This window comes from Balaenoptera physalus (assembly GCF_965194825.1).
Source record: "Balaenoptera physalus genome assembly, chromosome: 1".
Lineage (NCBI taxonomy): Eukaryota > Metazoa > Chordata > Mammalia > Artiodactyla > Balaenopteridae > Balaenoptera > Balaenoptera physalus.
The window spans coordinates 164308492-164329462 of record NC_138882.1 but is presented as its reverse complement, the minus strand read 5'-3'; the positions used below and the strand labels follow the sequence as shown (position 1 = coordinate 164329462).

General features: G+C 47.9%; 1 protein-coding gene and 1 pseudogene across 3 annotated transcripts in view; both read left to right on the top strand.

Moving 5' to 3' along the window:
- Positions 1-20971, top strand: part of LOC309651888 (bone morphogenetic protein 8B-like) — a gene marked incomplete at its 5' end in the record, with an annotated part of 45617 nt that overhangs the window by 13237 nt on the left and 11409 nt on the right. For both annotated transcript variants that reach the window (XM_082445041.1, XM_082445042.1), the window contains 2 exons: positions 11161-11350; positions 11789-11937. In XM_082445041.1, coding sequence (XP_082301167.1) covers positions 11161-11350; positions 11789-11937 — 339 coding nt within the window. The remainder of the gene's footprint in view (positions 1-11160; positions 11351-11788; positions 11938-20971) is intronic.
- On the top strand, positions 14064-16946 carry LOC309639375 (succinyl-CoA:3-ketoacid coenzyme A transferase 2, mitochondrial pseudogene; annotated as a pseudogene). The gene has a single exon. The product of its transcript is annotated as a succinyl-CoA:3-ketoacid coenzyme A transferase 2, mitochondrial pseudogene (transcript).

Genomic DNA, 20971 nt, shown 5'->3' with positions numbered 1-20971 from the left:
TAAAGATATTTATTATTTCCAAAAGAAAAATAATGACATTACAGTGAAGATACCTGGCAGATACCACCTTAACCAAAGAATTAGTTAACATCACTAGTAATAGTACATATTGACATTATATCATCCAATTTGATGTGCTTAGAAGAGGACACAGATTCTAAGGTGGATTTCTCCAAAATCCTTAACTTCAATTTAATAATGAGAAAACATCAGCTAAACCCAAATTGAGGGACAGCCTACAAAATACCTGACCAGTGCTCTTCATAAGAAAGGGCATGAAAGACAAGGAATGGCTTAGCACTTGCTACAGGTCAGAGCACATCAGGGAGACCTAACAATGAAATGTGATGTGGGATCCAGGATTGAATCCTGGAACAGAAAAAGGACATAAGTTGGAAAACCGGCAAAATTCTAGAAAAGTCTGTAGTGTACTTAATAATATTGTACCAATATCAATTTCCTTGTTTTGGTCATTATGCTGTGCTTTGGTTATGTAAGATGGTTATCATTAGCGCAAGCTGGGTAAAGAGTATATGGGAAGTCTCTTGCAACAATTCTTGCAACAATTTTTCTCTGAATCTAAATAATCTAAAATTACTACAGAATAAAGTTAGAAACATAAAATAACCCCACACGCCCTCCCTGCATTATCCGCAATCCCACCTCTCTCTTGGTGTCCTTCACAGGGCTCATCGCATACAATGACTTGGTTTGTTCACTCTTTCCTACCTGACATCCCCCCTGCACATAAACTTCACAGGCACAAGGCCACAGTTTCCCCAGTGCCTAAATACTGACTTGCGTTCAATAAGCACTGCTTTCAAATGTGTTGCGTACACAAATTAATTAGTATTCCTAGATGTGCCAGGGAAAGATGAAGGGAAAAGTGAGTGTTCTAGAAGACCTCCAGAGCATGAGAAGGCAGCAGAGTCAGGAGTCTTCTCCCATGTGCCCAAAGGTGAACTTATAGGACACCCCCCACCCCCGCCAGATTAGGAATTCCTACCCCAGATTCTGCAGAGGGGGGGAATAATTTACTATCCTCTTGCTTCAAACATCAGCAGTCCCCCCAGGACGACCACGGAGAGGGAATTCCTGGCAGGACTTATCTCAGATGGCCAGGATCCAGAACATAGGCCAGGCAAGGAGCACCCCCTTTCCCTGCACCCCCCAGCCTGTCTTAATCTGCCAGGGGACCCGGGAATGAACTTCCCAATTCCACAACCCGCAGCCAATTTTACCAGGAAAACCCAAGAAATCAATCACATTGTGCAGACCTTGGCCTTTCCCCTAAATTCCCTCTACAGAGCATCCCACAGTAGCAGCGGGGCAGGAAGCAGGGACAGGCCAACTCCAAGGTGGAGGGCTTATGCTGTTTTGTAGCCTTGGACGGTGGAGGGCCACTGCAGTGAAAAGGAGCCCAGACGGGAGCCAGGACTCCTGGGATCTGTCTCCACGTGTGCATAAAAGTGGGAGGAGACTGTATGCAGTGATCTGTCCTTTGAGCTCTGATGTTTTGGAATCTTCAGCACTTTCATAAAGAAGGGGTCAGTTTTTGCTTTGTGCCCGAGCTGGAACACAGTGGACGGCGCCACTGGCATTGCTGAAGGGCTGCCTCTCCAGGCCTGGGCATCTTTGGGAGATTCCAGACCTTGGTTATAGGGGAAGGTGGAGGCTGGGCATGAATGTGCACCGAAAAGGAAATGCTCCTGAATAATAGGTTAGAAGCATTTGCTGGACCACACCAAGTGCGGCCGCAGTTGCAGACAGGGCTTTTTACACTTTCATTTCAATTTCATCTCTGTATCAAACATTTTGCAGATGTGGATTCCGAGGCCCAGAGGATCAAGTGTCTTCACAAAGGCCAGGCAGGTGGAAAGCAGGCACTTTGAAGCCGTCCAAATGCCTTTCAGATGCACTGATATATTTTTATTTTATATAATCTTTCATTTCACACTTTTATTTAGAGGAAGAAAACTGAATGTCTCTCTTTTCTCTTCCATGGCTTTTGAGTCTCACACATGAAACTCCCGATGGTGCTGGCAGGATGTTATTACTTTGATATGTCAATTAAATTAGGAAATTAGAGGTCAACACCCCTCCCACCTCCTAAGGAATGACCATCCCTCCTATCCCATGATCCCTGTCTTTTTTTTTTTTTTTTCAGCTTTGTATTCTTTTATTTTGAATTTGTAGGTGGAAAATGGCAGACACCTGGGATAAATTTTAAAGAATGGAAATGATCCCAGACGGGCATTGTGTTCTCTCGGTGCTTCGTTGACTGCATTAGTAATGCTGCTCTGGCCTCATACTCTTTTTTTTTTTTTAATTAGTCATCAATTTTATACACATCAGTGTATACATGTCAATCCCAATCGCCCAATTAAGCACACCACCATCCCCACCCCACCGCGGTTTTCCCCCCTTGGTGTCCATACGTTTGTTCTCTACATCTGTGTCTCAACTTCTGCCCTGCAAACCGGTTCATCTGTACCATTTTTCTAGGTTCCACATACATGCGTTAATATACGATATTTGTTTTTCTCTTTCTGACTTACTTCACTCTGTATGACAGTCTCTAGATCCATCCACGTCTCAACAAATGACTCAATTTCGTTCCTTTTTATGGCTGAGTAATATTCCACTGTATATATGTACCACAACTTCTTTATCCATTTGTCTGTGGATGGGCATTTAGGTTGCTTCCATGACCTGGCTATTGTAAATAGTGCTGCAATGAACATTGGGGTGCATGTGTCTTTTTTTTTTTTAATTTAATTAATTTATTTATTTAGTTTTGGCTGTGTTGGGTCTTCGTTTCTGTGCGAGGGCTTTCTCTAGTTGCGGCAAGCGGGGACCACTCTTCATTGCAGTGCGCAGGCCTCTCACTATCATGGCATCTCTTGTTGCGGAGCACAGGCTCCAGTCGCGCAGGCTCAGTAGCTGTGGCTCACGGGCCTAGTTGCTCTGCGGCATGTGGGATCTTCCCAGACCAGGGCTCGAACCCGTTTCCCCTGAATTGGCAGGCAGATTCTCAACGACTGTGCCACCAGGGAAGCCCCCATGTGTCTTTTTGAATTACGGTTTTCTCTGGGTATATGCCCAGTAGTGGGATTGCTGGATCATATGGTAATTCTATTTTTAGTTTTTTAAGGAACCTCCATATTGTTCTCCATAGTGGCTGTATCAATTTACATTCCCACCAATAGTGCAAGAGGGTTCCCTTTTCTCCACACCCTCTCCAGCATTTGTTGTTTGTAGATTTTCTGATGATGCCCATTCTAACTGGTGTGAGGTGATACCTCATTGTAGTTTTGATTTGCATTTCTCTAATAATTAGTGATGTTGAGCAGCTTTTCATGTGCTTCTTGGCCATCTGTATGTCTTCTTTGGAGAAATGTCTATTTAGGTCTTCTGCCCATTTTTGGATTGGGTTGTTTGTTTCTTTAATATTGAGCTGAATGAGCTGTTTATATATTTTGGAGATTAATCCTTTGTCCGTTGATTCATTTGCAAATATTTTCTCCCATTCTGAGGGTTGTCTTTTCGTCTTGTTTATGGTTTCCTTTGCTGTGCAAAAGCTTTGAAGTTTCTTTAGGTCCTATTTGTTTATTTTTGTTTTTATTTCCATTACTCTAGGAGGTGGATCAAAAAAGATCTTGCTGTGATTTATGTCAAAGAGTGTTCTTCCTATGTTTTCCTCTAAGAGTTTGATAGTGTCCGGTCTTACATTTAGGTCGCGAATCCATTTTGAGTTTATTTTTGTGTATGGTGTTAGGGAGTGTTCTAATTTCATTCTTTTACATGTAGCTGTCCAGTTTTCCCAGCATCACTTATTGAAGAGACTGTCTTTTCTCCATTGTATATCTTTGCCTCCTTTGTCATAGATTAGTTGACCATAGGTGTGTGGGTTTATCTCTGGGCTTTCTATCTTGTTCCATTGATCTATGTTTCTGTTTTTGTGCCAGTACCATATTGTCCTGATTATTGTAGCTTTGTAGTATAGTCTGAAGTCAGGGAGTCTGATTCCTCCAGCTCCGTTTTTTTCCCTCAAGACTGCTTTGGCTATTCGGGGTCTTTTGTGTCTCCATACAAATTTTAAGATGATTTGTTCTAGCTCTGTAAAAAATGCCATTGGTAATTTGATAGGGATTGCATTGAATCTGTAGATTGCTTTGGGTAGTATAGTCATTTTCACAATATTGATTCTTCCAATCCAAGAACATGGTATATCTCTCCATCTGTTGGTATCATCTTTAATTTCTTTCATCAGTGTCTTATAGTTTTCTGCATACAGGTCTTTTGTCTCCCTAGGTAGGTTTATTCCTGGGTATTTTATTCTTTTTGTTGCAATGGTAAATGGGAGTGTTTCCTTAATTTCTCTTTCAGATTTTTCATCATTAGTGTATAGGAATGCAAGAGATTTCTGTGCATTCATTTTGTATCCTGCAACTTTACCAAATTCATTGATTAGCTCTAGTAGTTTTCTGGTGGCATCTTTAGGATTCTCTATGTATAGTATCATGTCATCTGCAAACAGTGACAGTTTTACTTCTTCTTTTCCAATTTGTATTCCTTTTATTTCTTTTTCTTTGATTGCCGTGGCTAGGACTTCTAAAACTATGTTGAATAATAGTGGTGAGAGTGGACATCCTTGTCTCGTTCCTGATCTTAGAGGAAATGCTTTCCGTTTTTCACCATTGAGAATGATGTTTGCTGTGGGTTTGTCGTATATGGCCTTTATTATGTTGAGGTAGGTTCCCTCTATGCCCAGTTTCTGGAGAATTTTTATCATAAATGGGTGTTGAATTTTGTCAAAAGCTTTTTCTGCATCTATTGAGATGATCATATGGTTTTTATTCTTCAATTTGTTAATATGGTGTATCACATTGATTGATTTGCGTATATTGAAGAATCCTTGCATCCGTGGGATAAATCCCACTTGATCGTGGTGTATGATCCTTTTAATGTGTTGTTGGATTCTGTTTGCTAGTATTTTGTTGAGGATTTTTGCATCTATATTCATCAGAGATATTGGTCTGTAATTTTCTTTTTTTGTAGTGTCTTTGTCTGGTTTTGGTATCAGGGTGATGGTGGCCTCATAGAATGAGTTTGGGAATGTTCCTTCTTCTGCAATTTTTTGGAAGAGTTTGAGAAGGATGGGTGTTAGCTCTTCTCTAAATGTTTGATAGAATTCACCTGTGAAGCCATCTGGTCCTGGACTTTTGTTTGTTGGAAGATTTTTAATCAAAGTTTCAATTTCATTACTTGTGATTGGTCTGTTCATACTTTCTGTTTCTTCCTGGTTCAGTCTTGGAAGGTTATACCTTGCTAAGAATTTGTCCATTTCCTTCAGGTTGTCCATTTTATTGGCATAGAGTTGCTTGTAGTAGTCTCTTAGGATGCTTTGTATTTCTGTGGTGTCTGTTGTAACTTCTCCTTTTTCATTTCTAATTTTATTGATTTGAGTCCTCTCCCTCTTTTTCTTGATGAGTCTGGCTAATGGCTTCTCAATTTTGTTTATCTTCTCAAAGAACCAACTTTTAGTTTTATTGATCTTTGCTATTGTTTTCTTTGTTTCTATTTCATTTCTCTCTACTCTGATCTTTATGATTTCTTTCCTTCTGCTAACTTTGGGTTTTGTTTGTTCTTCTTTCTCTAGTTCCTTTAGGTGTAAGGTTAGATTGTTTACTTGAGATTTTTCTTGTTTCTTTAGGTAAGCTTGTGTAGCTATAAACTTCCCTCTTAGAACTGCTTTTGCTGCCTCCCATAAGTTTTGGATCATCATGTTTTCATTGTCATTTGTCTCTAGGTAGTTTTTGATTTCCTCTTTGATTTCTTCAGTGATCTCTTGGTTATTTAGTAACGTATTGTTTAGCCTCCATGTGTTTGTGTTTTTTACGTTTTTTTCCCTGTAATTGATTTCTAATCTCATAGCGCTGTGGTCAGAAAAGACGCTTGATATGATTTCAATTTTCTTAAATTTACTGAGGCTTGATTTGTGACCCAAGATGTGATCTATTCTGGAGAATGTTCCGTGCGTACTTGAGAAGAAAGTGTAATCTGCTGTTTTTGGATGGAATGTCCTATAAATATCAATTATTTATTTTCATTTTGGATGATCTGTCCATTGGTGTAAGCAAGGTATTAAAGTCCCCCACTATTACCGTGTTACTGTCGATTTCCTCTTTTATAGCTGTTAGCAGTTGCCTTATGTATTGAGGTGCTCCTATGTTGGGTGCATATATATTTATAATTGTTATATCTTCTTCTTGGATTGATCCCTTGATCATTATGTAGTGTCCTTCCTTGTCTTTTGTAACATTCTTTATTTTAAAGTCTATTTTATCTGATATGAGTATAGCTACTCCAGCTTTCTTTTGATTTCCATTTGCATGGAATATCTTTTTCCATCCCCTCGCTTTCAGTCTGTATGTGTCCCTAGGTCTGAAGTGGGTCTCTTGTAGACAGCATATATATGGACCTTGTTTTTGCATCCATTCAGCAAGCCTGTGTCTTTTGGTTGGAGCATTTAATCCATTCACGTTTAAGGTAATTATCGATATGTATATTCCTATGACCATTTTCTTAATTGTTTTGGGTTTGTTTTTGTAGGTCCTTTTCTTCTCTTGTGTTTCCCACTTAGACAAGTTCCTTTAACATTTGTTGTAGAGCTGGTTTGGTGGTGCTGAATTCTCTTAGCTTTTGCTTGTCTGTAAAGCTTTTGATTTCTCCATCAAATCTAAGTGAGATCCTTGCCAGGTAGAGTAATCTTGGTTGTAGGTTCTTCCCTTTCATCACTTTAAGTATATCATGCCACTCCCTTCTGACTTGTAGAGTTTCTGCTGAGAAATCAGCTGTTAACCTTATGGGAGTTCCCTTGTGTGTTATTTGTCGTTTTTCCCTGGTTGCTTTCAATAATTTTTCTTGGTCTTTAATTTTTGCCAATTTGATTACTATGTGTCTCGGCGTGTTTCTCCTTGGGTTTATCCTGTATGGGACTCTCTGTGCTTCCTGGACTTGGGTGGCTATTTCCTTTCCCATGTTAGGGAAGTTTTCAACTATAATCTCTTCAAATATTTTCTCTGGTCCTTTCTCTCTCTCTTCTCCTTCTGGGACCCCTATAATGCAAATGTTGTTGCGTTCAATGTTGTCCCAGAGGTCTCTTAGGCTGTCTTCATTTTTTTTCCTTCTTTTTTCTTTATTCTGTTCAGCAGCAGTGAATTCCACCATTCTGTCTTCCAGGTCACTTATCCGTTCTTCTGCCTCAGTTATTCTGCTATTGATTCCTTCTAGTGTAGTTTTCATTTCAGTTATTGTATTGTTCATCTCTGTTTGTTTGTTCTTTAATTCTTCTAGGTCTTTGTTCAACATTTCTTGCATCTTCTCGATCTTTGCCTCCATTCTTATTCTGAGGTCCTGGATCATCTTCACTATCATTATTCTGAATTCTTTTTCTGGAAGGTTGCCTATCTCCACTTCATTTAGTTGTCTTTCTTGGGTTTTATCTTGTTCCTTCATCTGGTATATAGCCCTCTGCCTTTTCATCTTGTCTATCTTTCTGTGAATGTGGTTTTTGTTCCACAGGCTGCAGGATTATAGTTTCTCTTGCTTCTGCTGTCTGCCCTCTGGTGGTTGAGGCTATCTAAGAGGCTTGATGGGAGGCTCTGGTGGTGGGTAGAGCTGACTGTTGCTGTGGTGGTCAGAGCTCAGTAAAACTTTAATCCACTTGACTGTTGATGGGTGGGGCTGGGTTCCCTCCCTGTTGATTGTTTGGCCTGAGGCAACCCAACACTGGAGCCTACCTGGGCTCTTTGGTGGGGCTAATGACAGAGTCTGGGAGGGCCCACGCCAAGGAGTACTTCCCAGAACTTCTGCTGCCAGTGTCCTTGTCCCCACGGTGAGCCACAGCCACCCCCTGCCTCTGCAGGAGGCCCTCCAACACTAGCAGGTAGGTCTGGTTCAGTCTCCCCTGGGGTTACTGCTCCTTCCCATGGGTCCCGATGTGCACACTACTATGTGTGTGCCCTCCAAGAGTGGAGTCTCTGTTTCCCCCAGTCCTGTTGAAGTCCTGCAATCAAATCCCACTAGGCTTCAAAGTGTGATTCTCTTGGAATTCCTCCTCCCCTTGACGGACCCCCAGGTTGGGAAGCCTGACGTGGGGCTCAGAACCTTCACTCCAGTGGGTGGACTTCTGTGGTATAAGTGTTCGCCAGTCTGTGAGTCACCCACCCACCAGTTATGGGATTTGATTTTACTCTGATTACGCCCCTCCTACCGTCTCACTGTGGCTTCTCCTTTGTCTTTGGATGTGGGGTATCTTTTTTGGTGAGTTCCAGTGTCTTCCTGTTGATGATTGTCCAGCAGCTAGTTGTGATTCTGGTGTTCTCGCGAAAGGGAGTGAGAGCATGTCCTTCTACTCCACTATCTTGGTTCCTCCCTCCCTGTCCTTTTTAAAGCCCTTTCACAGCCTTATGTGGAAAGGATCCTAGGATCCCCACTTCCCAGATGAGCAGACTGAGGCCACCCAGGGAAAGTACCTGATTGCTGACAGGGTCAGGGCTGGGACCAGAAGCCCCAGCTGCAGGTCAGAGCATCTACGCTCCTTAATGCTGTTTTAGTGGCTAAAGCAGGGGCAGCCAGCCCAGGAACTACCATAGGGGACATCCAGGTCCCAACAAATGCTGTTTCTTAACACCAGCTTTTGAGAAACATCTTCCCCTAATCCACAGAAGCAACTACTGAAAGCTGTACATTCATGTGGTTCCAGCAAAGAAAGGGGGTGTGCTCTCCTTTGGCCAGTTACAGTAATGTCCAGTTTAATGACGCATCCCAGAAGTTTTATCAATTTCCGATGAAATCATTTTCCTAAAAATGTCCCACCTCTCATGCTTGCCTGGAACACTGGGGCAGGCAGTTTCCTGTGCTGGAACTATTGGGCAGGGGTGGGGGGTTGGTGGGGGCAGGTATCGATTTCACAAACCCACAGGACAGAAGCTTGGAGCTGAGGTCAGTCCAGGAGAAGAGGGCTCTCTTGACCCAGCACAAGCGGGCCCCCAGGTCAGCAAGAGATGGAGGCCACAGAGCTTGGTGCCCGCAGGAGCTGGCAGGTTTGTGGTTGTTCCCTCAGTCCTGGATCCAACATGAGTCAGTGTCAGGCCTTCAGACAGAGGTTCCCAGTGACCCACCTGTCAGCGCCCCCCTGTACCTTGGGGGCAGATACATTTAAGGATGCTGTGAGAGGGGTTGGGAGCAGAGCATGACTAAACGATCCCTACTCACTATCAGGGCCACCTCCTGTGACAGCTAACAGCCTGGACCTATTTCATCCTGCAGATCAGGGATGCTTACACAGTCACGTAACCGAGGTGGTCTCTGCAGTTACCGAATCCACGGAAATTGTCCCTAAAGCTCTGTGTGTGAGTGTGTAGGGAGGATGGGACTCTTGTGGTGATATTCATGGCGAGCATCACTGGGCAAAGGTCCAGAACCCTGCCCTCCACATCCTGCCTCTGTGGGAGGACCCAGATCCGTCCTGTGTCATGCTGCCCCTGAAACAGCGTGGCTTGTGGGTGGGCATTTGCTGCAGGTCCAGCACCCTGTCAGATGATGGAGATTCTATTTTCCCTCCTCCCCGGTCTGGGGATGAAAAGCCCATCTCCTGCCCAAACATGTGTCCACTGGCCCCGCCCAGCACAGCTGTTTGCCCATCAATGACCGGACCAGGTCCCCACCATGAGGACAGGAAGTGCTCCCCCATCCGCCTCCACCACCAGCCTGGTGACTTGTGGTTGCTGAGTCCAGTAGTCAGAGAATTTTTAAAAAGACTCACAGACATGTAATTAAAATCTCAGTGTTGGTTTTGGGGGAAGGCTCTCGGAGGCTTCCGCCCCTGCTTTGCGGAAATACAGATTTTTAGTGTTTGAAAGTGACAGGAGGCAAAAGTGAGACGTCCTAAATATACTGTCCTGGGCATTTCCGGGCAGCTGGGGAAATATGGGGTTTATTCTGCTCCTGCGGTCTCTTGCCCAGAATGTTAGAGCAGCTTTGCCACCAGCCTGCCTCGGGTCCCCTCCAGCCTTGGCTTTACCCTCGCCTCCACACATAGCTTCCACTCTACCCTTAAACCACACTCCCTTGCTGCCCAAAACCCTGGACCCCACCACTGGCCAGAGCACAGCCCACGCTCCGAGGCCAGAATTCCAGCTCTCCGCAGTCAGGCCACAGCCAGACTTATGCCCTGAGCCGCACATTGCTGGATGGTGGGCGGCCCCAGCACCCCGCACCTGTGCAGGACCTCTGCCTAGAATGTCTTCTCCCCCACCTTATCCACCTACCAAGACTCACTCCCATCCTTCAAGGCCAGTTCAGGTGTCACCTCCTCCGGGAAGCCTGCTCAGATCATGCCATGGGACCCTGCAGCTTCCCCAGCACTTGACCCAGCATCTCCAGGAGCTGTCATCCTACCTCGCCTCTTCCTGGTTCTTTCCATGTCTCTCTCTGGCCCCCCTTCCTGCTTCCCCTTGTTCCAAAAAGGGTCCTGCCATCCCTTCACCCTTTGCTGGGTTTTATGGCTGTCGTATTCCCTGCTGGTGCTGTCGTTCCTCGGCTTTAGGCCTTTGCTCAGGCTGGACCCTGCCTCTGCACTGTCCTTCCCCCTTGACATCGTGGCAAATTCACTCTCACCCCTCAAGGCCCAGCTCCAAAGCCCTCTCTCCCCTCAACTCCCGTCCACATACTGGCTGACTCCAGGAGCCCCGTCCTGCTCAAGTGCACTCAGCTATGTCCCTGCTGCCACTGTGGCCCTTTTCTGCCTTGGGTCTGATGTCCATCTCCCCAGAGGAGGGACCTGTCCTGTGCCCCATCTGGGGGTCCCAGAGCCAGCAGGGTGCTGAGCAGGGCAGGCTGGGTTTGGGGCTTGGACCAGACATGGACACTGCCCTTGTGGCACCGCCGTGTGCCAGGTGCCGTGCCAGGCGCCTCACGACACAGCTCCCGGAGCCCTCTCGGCACGCAGGAGGCAGAGCTGGGACAAGCCTGTTCTCGAGGAGGGAGCGGTCCCACCCAGACTGCCCAGGCCCCCAGATCCCACCCGGCCCTGCCCACCCCGGAACCCGAGCTGGAACCACAAGTGACCGCCAGTCCCACTTTGTCTTGCAGTGGAGCGGGACTGCACCCTGGGCCACCAGGAGCCCCAGTGGAAGGAGTTCCGCTTTGACCTGACCCAGATCCCGGCGGGGGAGGCCGTCACGGCCGCGGAGTTTCGGATTTACAAGCTGCCCAGTACCCACCCACTCAACCGGACCCTCCACATCAGCATGTTCGAGGTGGTCCTGGAGCAGTCCAACAGGTGCCTGCCCTGCGCCCCACAGGCCCGCTCAAGCCTCTGTCGGAGTGTCCGGCCCAGCCCTGGGTGCCGGGGGGGACATTTCCCAGAGGACAGAAGGGGACCTTCCTGGGCAGCCCACCCTCAGAGAAGAAAGATGGTTGGCCGGAGGCCTCGTGTCACCGTGGGGAGAGGCCCAGCATCAGTCCTGGATTCAAGTCCCCATCCTACTGTCCTAGCTGTGGGACCATGGACAGGTCACTGAGCTCCTGAGCCTCAGATTCCGCACCTGTACACGGGCACAGTAACACCTTTGTACGGTAGACGCAGTGAGAAAAGGCATGTAAGGCACTCAGGTCAGAGCCAGGCGGGGTAGATGCCCCACTAATGGTCCCCCAGGAGGGCACTGGAAACAAAGGCAGCTGTGCCGGCCCTTGGTTAATTGTTCTTTCGTGTCCACAGGGAGTCTGACTTGTTCTTTTTGGATCTTCAGACGCTCCGATCTGGGGACGAGGGCTGGCTGGTGTTGGACGTGACAGCAGCCAGTGACCGATGGCTCTTAAACCGTAACAAGGACCTGGGACTCCGCCTCTATGTGGAAACAGATGATGGTAAGACTCAGGTCAGCAGCAAACCTTCCCCTGGGGGCTCCTCCGAGGAAGCTGCTGGCGGCAGGCACAGCTGGAGCCCCTCACGTGGCCCTGGAGGCCTGGCCTTTCCCACCTGTGCCGCTGGGGGATACCTCCACCCCTCCGCGGGGCTCAGTGGGTAGAGAGTGAGGTTCCCGCAGTGTGGGACAGCAGGCGACCCCCTACCAGCCGAGAGTCCCTCCTCTCCTTCTGCAGGACAAACAGTTGTGTTGCTCAGAGTGAGTCCATGTTTTCCCTCCCCAAGAAATGGGAGATTCTTTCTACTCTACGGAGCTGCCCTCTGCACCAGGAGTTTCCGTCCTGGGCTCGGCGAGGGGAAGCGCTCACACCCTCAGGCTCTGAGGCAGAGGCCTGGGTGTGAATCTCGGCTCTGCAGCCTTCTAACTCGGTGACCTTGGCAGGTTACTTACCGTTCTAAGCCTCGGTTTCCTCATGTAGAATGAGGATTCACACCTTCATTCCTTTAGCAGGTGTTTGGGGGAGAGCCTCCTGGTGGGCGCAGGGTTGGTGTGTCTGAGGTGCAGCAAGGGGCCACCATGGCTGGAGCACAGGGGACTAGGCAGCGACTGTGAGGAGGTTGAGAGAAGTGGGCAAAATATTAACTATGAAATAAATGTTATTTTATTTAACAGCAGTGGAGGAGGACAGGATCTGATTCAGCTTTTTATCAAACAACCCTCTGAGACACTCCCCCTCAAGGGGGTGTAGCATCTCCCCCTCCTTCAGTGTGGGCTACGCTTAGAGACTTGCTTCCCAAAGTATGCCATGGGCTGGGGCAGTACCTTTGCAGGGGCAACCTGAGCGGCACCCCTCAGCTGGTGCTCAGTCTCCCATGAGCACGTCATGTAGCTCCCAGACACCCTTGATCTGACGGGATGGGAACAGCACTTCACCTCCATGGTCTTCGTCCCCAAAACCCAGAACCCCAGTCTCACCATGAGAAAAACATCAGACAACCTGAAACTGAAGGACATTCTACAGAATACCTGACAAGTACTTCTCAAAACTGTCAAGGTCATCAAAAAACACGGGAGGTCTGAGAAACTGTAACAGCCCAGAGGTGCCTAAGGAGTTGTGATGACTATATGCCAATGTGGGACCCTGGGTGGGATCCTGGAAAAAAGACGCTGGAGAAAACTAATGAAATCTGGGTAGATCGTGATGTTTAGTAAATAATAAGATACCAATATTGGTTCATTAGTTGTGACAAACGTACCATAATCATTTAGATGTTACACTTGCCAGGGGAAACTGGGTCTGGGTATATGAGAACTCTCTGTACTATCTTAGCGTATTTTCTATAAATCTCAACTGCGGTAAAATAAAAAGTTTGTTTATCTTATGTACAAAATAAAGATCCCCTGACTTCAGTGGGGAGAGTAGACTGCGGGGGACAAGAGTGAAGTCAGAGAGGCCCCCGGGAGCCTCGCCGGGTCGAGGTGGGAGCTGGGATGGGGGGGTGGAGCGCTTGTCCAGCAGCGGAAATGGAGGAGCGTGCGTGCAGGGAACGCGGGTGATGGGGGCTGAGCCAGCGGGTCTTTTTAATAGGTTTGGTTTGGTTTTTGCCCGAGTTGGGGAAAAATAGACGAGGAGCAGGTTTGAGGTGGGAAGTAAAGAGATGTCCTTCGGCAGGGATGTTGTTGAGGCCGTGGTAGACATCCATGGAAATGTGGTTTCAGGACAGTACGTGCTGGGGACACGCGTGTGGGAACCGCTGACGTGGAGGTGGATCTGGGGACGGGGGGACGGGAGTTGCGCGCCTGGGAGGAAGGGTGACGATGGAGAGGAAGGACATGGCGTGCTTCCCCGGAGGGACGTCGCCTCGGGGCCTCCGTGCGCCAGTCCCCGGGTCCCTCCAGTCCCGCCTGACTGTCCGGACCAGTCCCGCCTCCCGCCTTCGCGGCCCGGGAAGCTCGGCGCCTCGCGCCCTCGGAGCGCGGAGACGGAGCAGGGCGGCGGGGAGCCAGCCGGGTGGGCGCGTCACCGCCGGGGGCCCCCTGCCCTGTGACGCGCAGGCGGGGCGCGCACGGCCGCCGCCTGTCCCCGCTGGGCCCGGAGCCGGAGCCCCAGCCGGAGCGGAGCGGACGATGGCAGCCCTGCGGCTCCTGGAGTCTGCGCTCGGGCGCCGGGTCCCCGCCGGCCGCTCGGTGCCCGCGCTGGCGACGGGCGGTGTGTGCGGCTTCGCCAGCAGCGCCCGCGCACGTGCCAAGTCCTAGGCGGACCCCGTAGAGGCCGTGAGAGACATCCCGGACGCCGGGAGGATCATGGTCCGGGGTTTCGGCCTCTGCGCGATCCCGGAGAACCTGATAGGGGCGCTGCTCAAGACCCGCGTGAAGGACTTGACCGTGGTCAGCAGCAACGTGGGGGAGGGAACTTCGGGCTCGGCCTTTCCCTGGGGACCAAGCAGATCACCCGCATCGTCTGCTCGTACCTGGGGGAGAACTCGCTCTGCGAGCACCAGTACCTGGCGGGCGAGCTGGAGCTGGAGATCACGCCCCAGGGCACCCTGGCCGAGCGCATCTGCGCAGGGGGCGCCGGCGTGCCCGCCTTCCACACCCCCACGGTCTACGGGACCCTGGCCCAGGAAGGAGGCGCACCCAGCAAGTACTTAGAGGACGGCCACATCGCCATCCTGAGTCAGCCCAGGGAGGTGAGGGAGTTCCACGAAGAGCACTACCTTCTGGAGCACGCCGTCACGGCCTATGTTGCTTTGGTGAAAGGGTGGAAGGCCGACCGGGCAGGAAACGCCATCTTCAGGGCCAGTGCCAGGAACTTCAACGTGCCCATGTGCAAAGCTGCGAGACCCTCAGTGGTGGAGATTGAAGAAATTGTGGACCTGGGGTCCTTTGCCCCAGAGGACATCCATGTTCCTAACATTTACATAGATCGAGGAATACAGGGAGAAAAATATGAGAAAAGAAATGAGCACATAATGATCTGGAAAGAGGATGATGAAATATGCAAGTCTGCAGATAGTATAAGGACCCGGATCATCAAGGGGGCAGCTCTTGAATTTGAGGACGGCCTGTATGCCAATTTGGGCATAGGAATCCCTCTTCTGGCCACCAACTACATCAGCCCCAGTATAACCGTTCATCTTCACAGTGAAAATGGAATCTTGGGCTTGGGTCCGTTTCCACTGGAAGAGGAGGCGGATGCAGATCTCAACAATGTGGGCAAGCAAACAGTCACCCTTCTTCCTGGGGGCTGTTTTTTCTCCAGCGATGAATCATTTGCCATGATTCGAGGCAGACACATTGACCTAACCTTGCTGGGAGCCATGCAGGTTTCCAAATACGGTGACCTGGCTAACTGGATGATACCCGGCAAGAAGGTGAAAGGAATGGGGGGTGCGATGGATCTGGTGTCCAGTACCAAGACCAGAGTGGTGGTCACCATGGAGCACTGCACCAAGGCCAATGAACCCAAAATCTTGGAGTAATGCACCAGACCGTTGACTGGGAATTGGTGTGTGGACCGCTTTGACCGAGAAGGTGAAATCATCACCGAGAAGGCCGTGTTTGACGTGAGAGGACTGACCCTGATCAAGCTCTGGGACGGCCTGACGGCAGAGGACATCGAAAAGAGCACGGGGAGCACCTTTGGCATCTCCCCAAATCTCAGACCCATGCAGCAGGTCGAAACCTAGCCGGAAAGTGAACCTTGGTCCCAGAGCGTGTGCTTCTCCCTTTAACCTCCTGGATTGCATCCTGAGAAAGCCGCAATCACATTTCTACATTTCACCAGCATCTGGCCGGCTTTCTCCTGCTGTCCCAGACTGGCTGCCACTGGATAGGCTTTGTTCTCTCAAGAGGAGCATGCCTTTAATTAAAAACAAAAGGAAAACAGAGGCATTGACCTTATATGTCCTGTGAGTTCTGAGAAAGCTCTGCTCCAATCACCCTCCTCTCTGTCTGTGATATTTACATTAAATTCTATGCAGCTTGAGATGATCCCATGGGAAAGGTTTCGCTGAAGTGCCTACTCTCGTGAGTGAATCATGAAATGTAGGGAAAAGTGATGTGGGAGGAACTGTTACCGAGCCCAAGCTCACTCTGCTCACTGCATGACAGGCCAGTAAGTCGGGAGATGAGTTGTTGAGACAAGGAAGAACGACTTTAATTGGAAAGCTAGCAGATGGAGAAGATGGCAGACTAGCATCTCAAAAAACCCATCTTCTCCTAGTCCCAATTCAGGCTGCTTTTATACAATCTTGTGGGAAGAACGAGCAATGATCTTTCTGGCTACTTCCCACTGAACAGGGGTGATGAGGGGGTAATTGTGAAATGGAATTGATCAGTTTTGGGTCAGGAATATTCATTAAAATTTTTAGTAAGCAATACAGTTCTCTTTCTTTATCTACAACTATTTGAACCTGATGAAATCTCTTCTACAATGAAATTTTAATCTCAATACTTATCCTTTTTGAAGAGCAACCTTAAGTCTTCTAAGGGTTCACAAACCCATTGCTCTCTAGGCCTCTCAGGAGTTGGGTAATTTTCTGATGACAGTGGGGCTACTTTAACCCAAGTGTGATGAATCCATGGCTTTACTCCAGCTAACTCGACAGATGAGTGCGTGGTAAGTAATACCACATGTGGTCCTGTCCACCTTGTAGTCAGATGGTGCTCAGGCCCTTGTTCTCTCTAGATTTTAAGGAGGACTCCAGGCAGGAAAGGATGTAAGGCTACCTCAGCTGGATAGGCAGACCTACTGGAAGCAAACTCATGCACAGAGGTTAGTATAGTGCCCGGAGTTTTAACATAATTGGCAACTGCTAGATCTCTCAGAGCATTTATAGATTCTCCCTCCCCGGCAGACACCTGGAATGGCCTACCATACAATATCTCAGTGGGGCTTAATTTGAGCTGCTTCTGGGATCCACTCTGATCCTTGGCAGGGCAACTGACAAGGCCTTATCCCAAGGTAAATTAGTCTCTTGACATATTTTAGCAATGCTCCTTTTTTTTTTTTATTTATTTATTTATTTATTTATTTTTGGCTGTGTTGGGTCTTCGTTTCTGTGCGAGGGCTTTCTCCAGTTGCGGCAAGCGGGGGCCACTCCTCATCGCAGTGCGCGGGCCTCTCACTGTCGCGGCCTCTCTTGTTGTGGAGCACAGGCTCCAGGCGCGCAGGCTCAGTAATTGTGGCTCACAGGCCTAGCCGCTCCGCGGCATGTGGGATGTTCCCAGACCAGGGCTCGAACCCGTTTCCCCTGCATTAGCAGGCAGACTCTCAACCACTGCGCCACCAGGAAAGCCCAGCAATGCTCCTTTTTAATATATAATTCATTTTCTCAGTTTTTCCTGTTGATTGTGGTCTCCGGATGAATGTAGCTTCCAATTAATTCGCAGTGCTTTAGATACTTGTTAGGTTATGGTAGAGACAAAAGCAGGCCCATTATCACTTTGAAGGGAGTTAGGCAGTCCAAATCGGGGGATAATTTCCTTAAGGTGGACTTTAACCACTTCAGAGGCTTTTTCTGTCCTGGTGGGATATGCCTCCACCCATCCTGAAAAAAGTGTCCACAAATACTAGCAGGTGTCTGAAATTTTCTGTGGCTTGAGGCATTTGAGTCCAGTCCATTTGCCAGTCCTCAGTGGGGCAGGTTCCTCTGTGTTGAGTTCCCATCTGGGGAGGCCTGACAGCAGTCTTTGGGTTATTTTTAGCACAAATCATGCAATTTTGAGTGACTTGCTGGTTGGTCCTTTGTAGGTTAGGCCCCATTATATATTTTTGCACTCTGTAGTCCAAGTAAGGGGCTTAAAATCATGTCCCTTTAAAGCCTCATAGAGGAGCTTTACTATGAGCCTATCCATAGTTCGGGATCCAAATCCGACAAAATCCTGCCATTCCCAGAGACCCCTTCATTTGTCTGTGAGTCTTGGGTGTTCCCAAGCCTGCAATTGCCCACTTTCTATCAGGCAAAAGACCCCGCTGTCCTTGAGAAATGACAAAACGCAGATATGTGACTTGTTTCTTACATACTTGGGCTTTTTTCTGGGAGACCTTATATACACAATTGGCCAAATAATTCAGGGTTCTTATGGTATTTTGTAGACACATCATATGCAAGGATTGCTATAAGCAAATCATCCACATATTGGAGTAAGAGTCCTTCATCCAATATTAAGTTTCTAAGATCCCTAGCCAACATTTCCCCAAACAAGGTAGGGGAATTCTTAAATCATTGAGGCAGGACTGTCCAACAATACTGTTGGACTACCTGTGTTTCTGGATCCTGCCATTCAAAAGCAAACAGCTGCTGTGATTCTTCTGCAATAAGAATGCAGAAAAAAAGCATCTTTCAAGTCCAAAACTGAGAACGAGCTGTATTCTCCAAGAATAGTTGTAAGCAGAGTGTATGGATTAGATACCACAGGGTGCAAATCTTGGACTATTTCATTAATAGCCCTCAAGTCTTGGACAAAGTGATACTCTGTTGAGTATGGCTTTTTGACTGGGAGGATAGGGGTGTTAAATGGGGCCTACAAGGTTTAACCAGTCCTGTTTTCAAACTTTTTGAGAACTGGCTGAATTCCCTTTTGGGCCTCTTGCCGCAGAGGGTATTGTTTTAGATTAGATGTCCCAGTGTTCCTTTTAAATGGAATTTGTATTGGCCATGTATTTTTGGCCTTCCCTGGTGTGCCGTCAGCCCACACTTCCAGCCTTACCTTTTCATAGACCTCTGGTGGGTGCAGGGGAAGAGCTCTGCCTCCCTTTCTGGGGCATCCGTGAATGCCATCTGTAGGCTTACAGTGTGCGCTGGTGGGACCCTGATGTCAAGCTGTCTTGGCAAAAAGTTACTTGAGCATTTAATTTACAAGGGAGACCTCAGCCCAAAAGAGGGATTGGACACACCAGCATACATAAGAAACTGTGTTTCAGGGTGAGGTCTCCTCATTGGCATAGAGGTTGTAAGAAAGAACAATTTTGTACTTCTCCAGAAACTGCCATGAACTGGATGGATTGAGATGTTTTCTGTGCCACCTTGGTGTTTACCACAGAGATTGTTGCACTCGTATTTATCAGAAAGTCAATCAACTTGTCCCACACTATCAAAGTTACCTGGGGCTCCTGTGGGGAAACTGGAATTGGATGCCTCAAGTTCAAGGGAGCCCCCAGGCCTCTTCATTCATCATCAGAGTGTTCCTCTCTTTCTACCATATGAGAGGCTCCTGTCTTTCTTTTATTGTTTTCTTTCTTATTCTTTAGTCTAGGGCAATCTTTTTTCCAATGCCCTTCCTCCTTACAGTAAACACATTTTTCCCTCCTCAATGGTGGCTTACCTCTCTTCCAGTTACTTGCCTTCCAGGAATCCAATGCTGCTGCCAGAAAAGTGGCATTCCGTCTTGCATCCTCTCGCTTCTGTCATTGTTCCCTGTTGTTGAACACTTTAAAAGCAACATCTACCAATTGAGAAGGGTTCATTCCAACTGCACCATCTAACTTGTGTAATTTTCTTCTTATATCTGGGTACTTTGCCCAATACAGGTCATATTTAGCATTCTCATATTTTCGGGGGTCTCAGGATCTACATCAGTGTGGCACCTATAAGATTGATAAATTCTTTCTAGAGACTCTGATGGATCCTCAATGGGTTTTTGGTGTACCTCCTGAATTTTGTTTAAGCTCTTTTGCCTAGGTACTCCCTTTGGAAGACCCACTAAGATACACTTCCTATAATGCTTTAGGAGCAGCATACCTCCATTATTAGGCTCCCAGTCAGGCTCAGCAGTAGGAACTGTCAGATTTGCTTCTGGAGTTCCATCTGGATCTGCTGGATGAAGCTGGTGTGCTTCCTCTCTAGCCTTGTCAATGACCATCATTCTTTCATCCCCAGTAAGTATCATATTCATAAGAGTGTGAATGCCCAAGAGGGATGGTAAGTGGCAAAGATAGAAGTGAAAATTTCAGTCATGCGGAGGGGGTCCTCTGGGTAAGTAGGGTTATAGTTTTTCCAATTAAACAAATCTGATGTTGAGAATGGCTTGTGCATCCATAGAAACCCAGCTGGTTGGCCATCTGCATTAAGGCCTCCTATAGGATATTGGTGCAAGGGAAACTGCCCTGCTCCAGAAGTGGCTCCTAGTCCAAACTGGGTGCCCTGTCAGGTCTTAGATGGTGACACCAAACCTGGCCCCTGTGCCCTGGAGGTTAGCATAGGAACTTCTAATTGATCCCCATAAGTAAAGGAAACAGGAGGCGGTGAATATGTTGGTGGCATGTGGGCGGGGGGTGGCCAGAACAACTGCTGGTGCAGTCTGCTCGGCCAGTGGGGGAGCCGGGCTGGCCAGAGGGGTGTGTAAGTTTCCAAATAACACATCCCCACTCTCACTTTCTCCCCTTCCTCTTGTAGAACAGGTTTTCTCTTGGTTTTCTCTTTCAACTGCTGTACCATAAGGCGGCAGCAGTCTGACTTCTTTTCCTCCTGATACAATAGCATAAATGCTTCTACATACAGAATCTCATCATTTTTACCTGCTTTTTCACAAAACAATTCTACCTGCAAGATTGTATAATAATAAGTGAGTGATTCAATGGCCATTGCTCTCCTGATCCTAACATATATTGGACCACACACTATTACAGTAAAATATCATCTCTTCTTTAGTCATAGGCCCACAGCTATATTTTGCCCATTTATTTAAGATACGCCCCCAAAGGGCTTTCCTTAGGGACAGATGGAGTATTTCCCATATTTATAAGTTCAGTGGGCTTCCCTGGTGGCACAGTGGTTAAGAATCTGCCTGCCAATGCAAGGGACACGGGTTCAAGCCCTAGTCTGGGACGGTCCCACACGCTGCGGAGCAACTAAGCCCATGGACCACAACTACTGAGCCTGCGCTCTAGAGCCCGCATGCCACAACTACTGAAGCTCACGCGCCTAGGACCTGTGCTCTACAACAAGAGAAGCCACCACAATGAGCAGCCCGCTCACCGCAACTAGGGAAAGCCCGTGTGCAGCAACGAAGACCCAACACAGCCAAAAAGA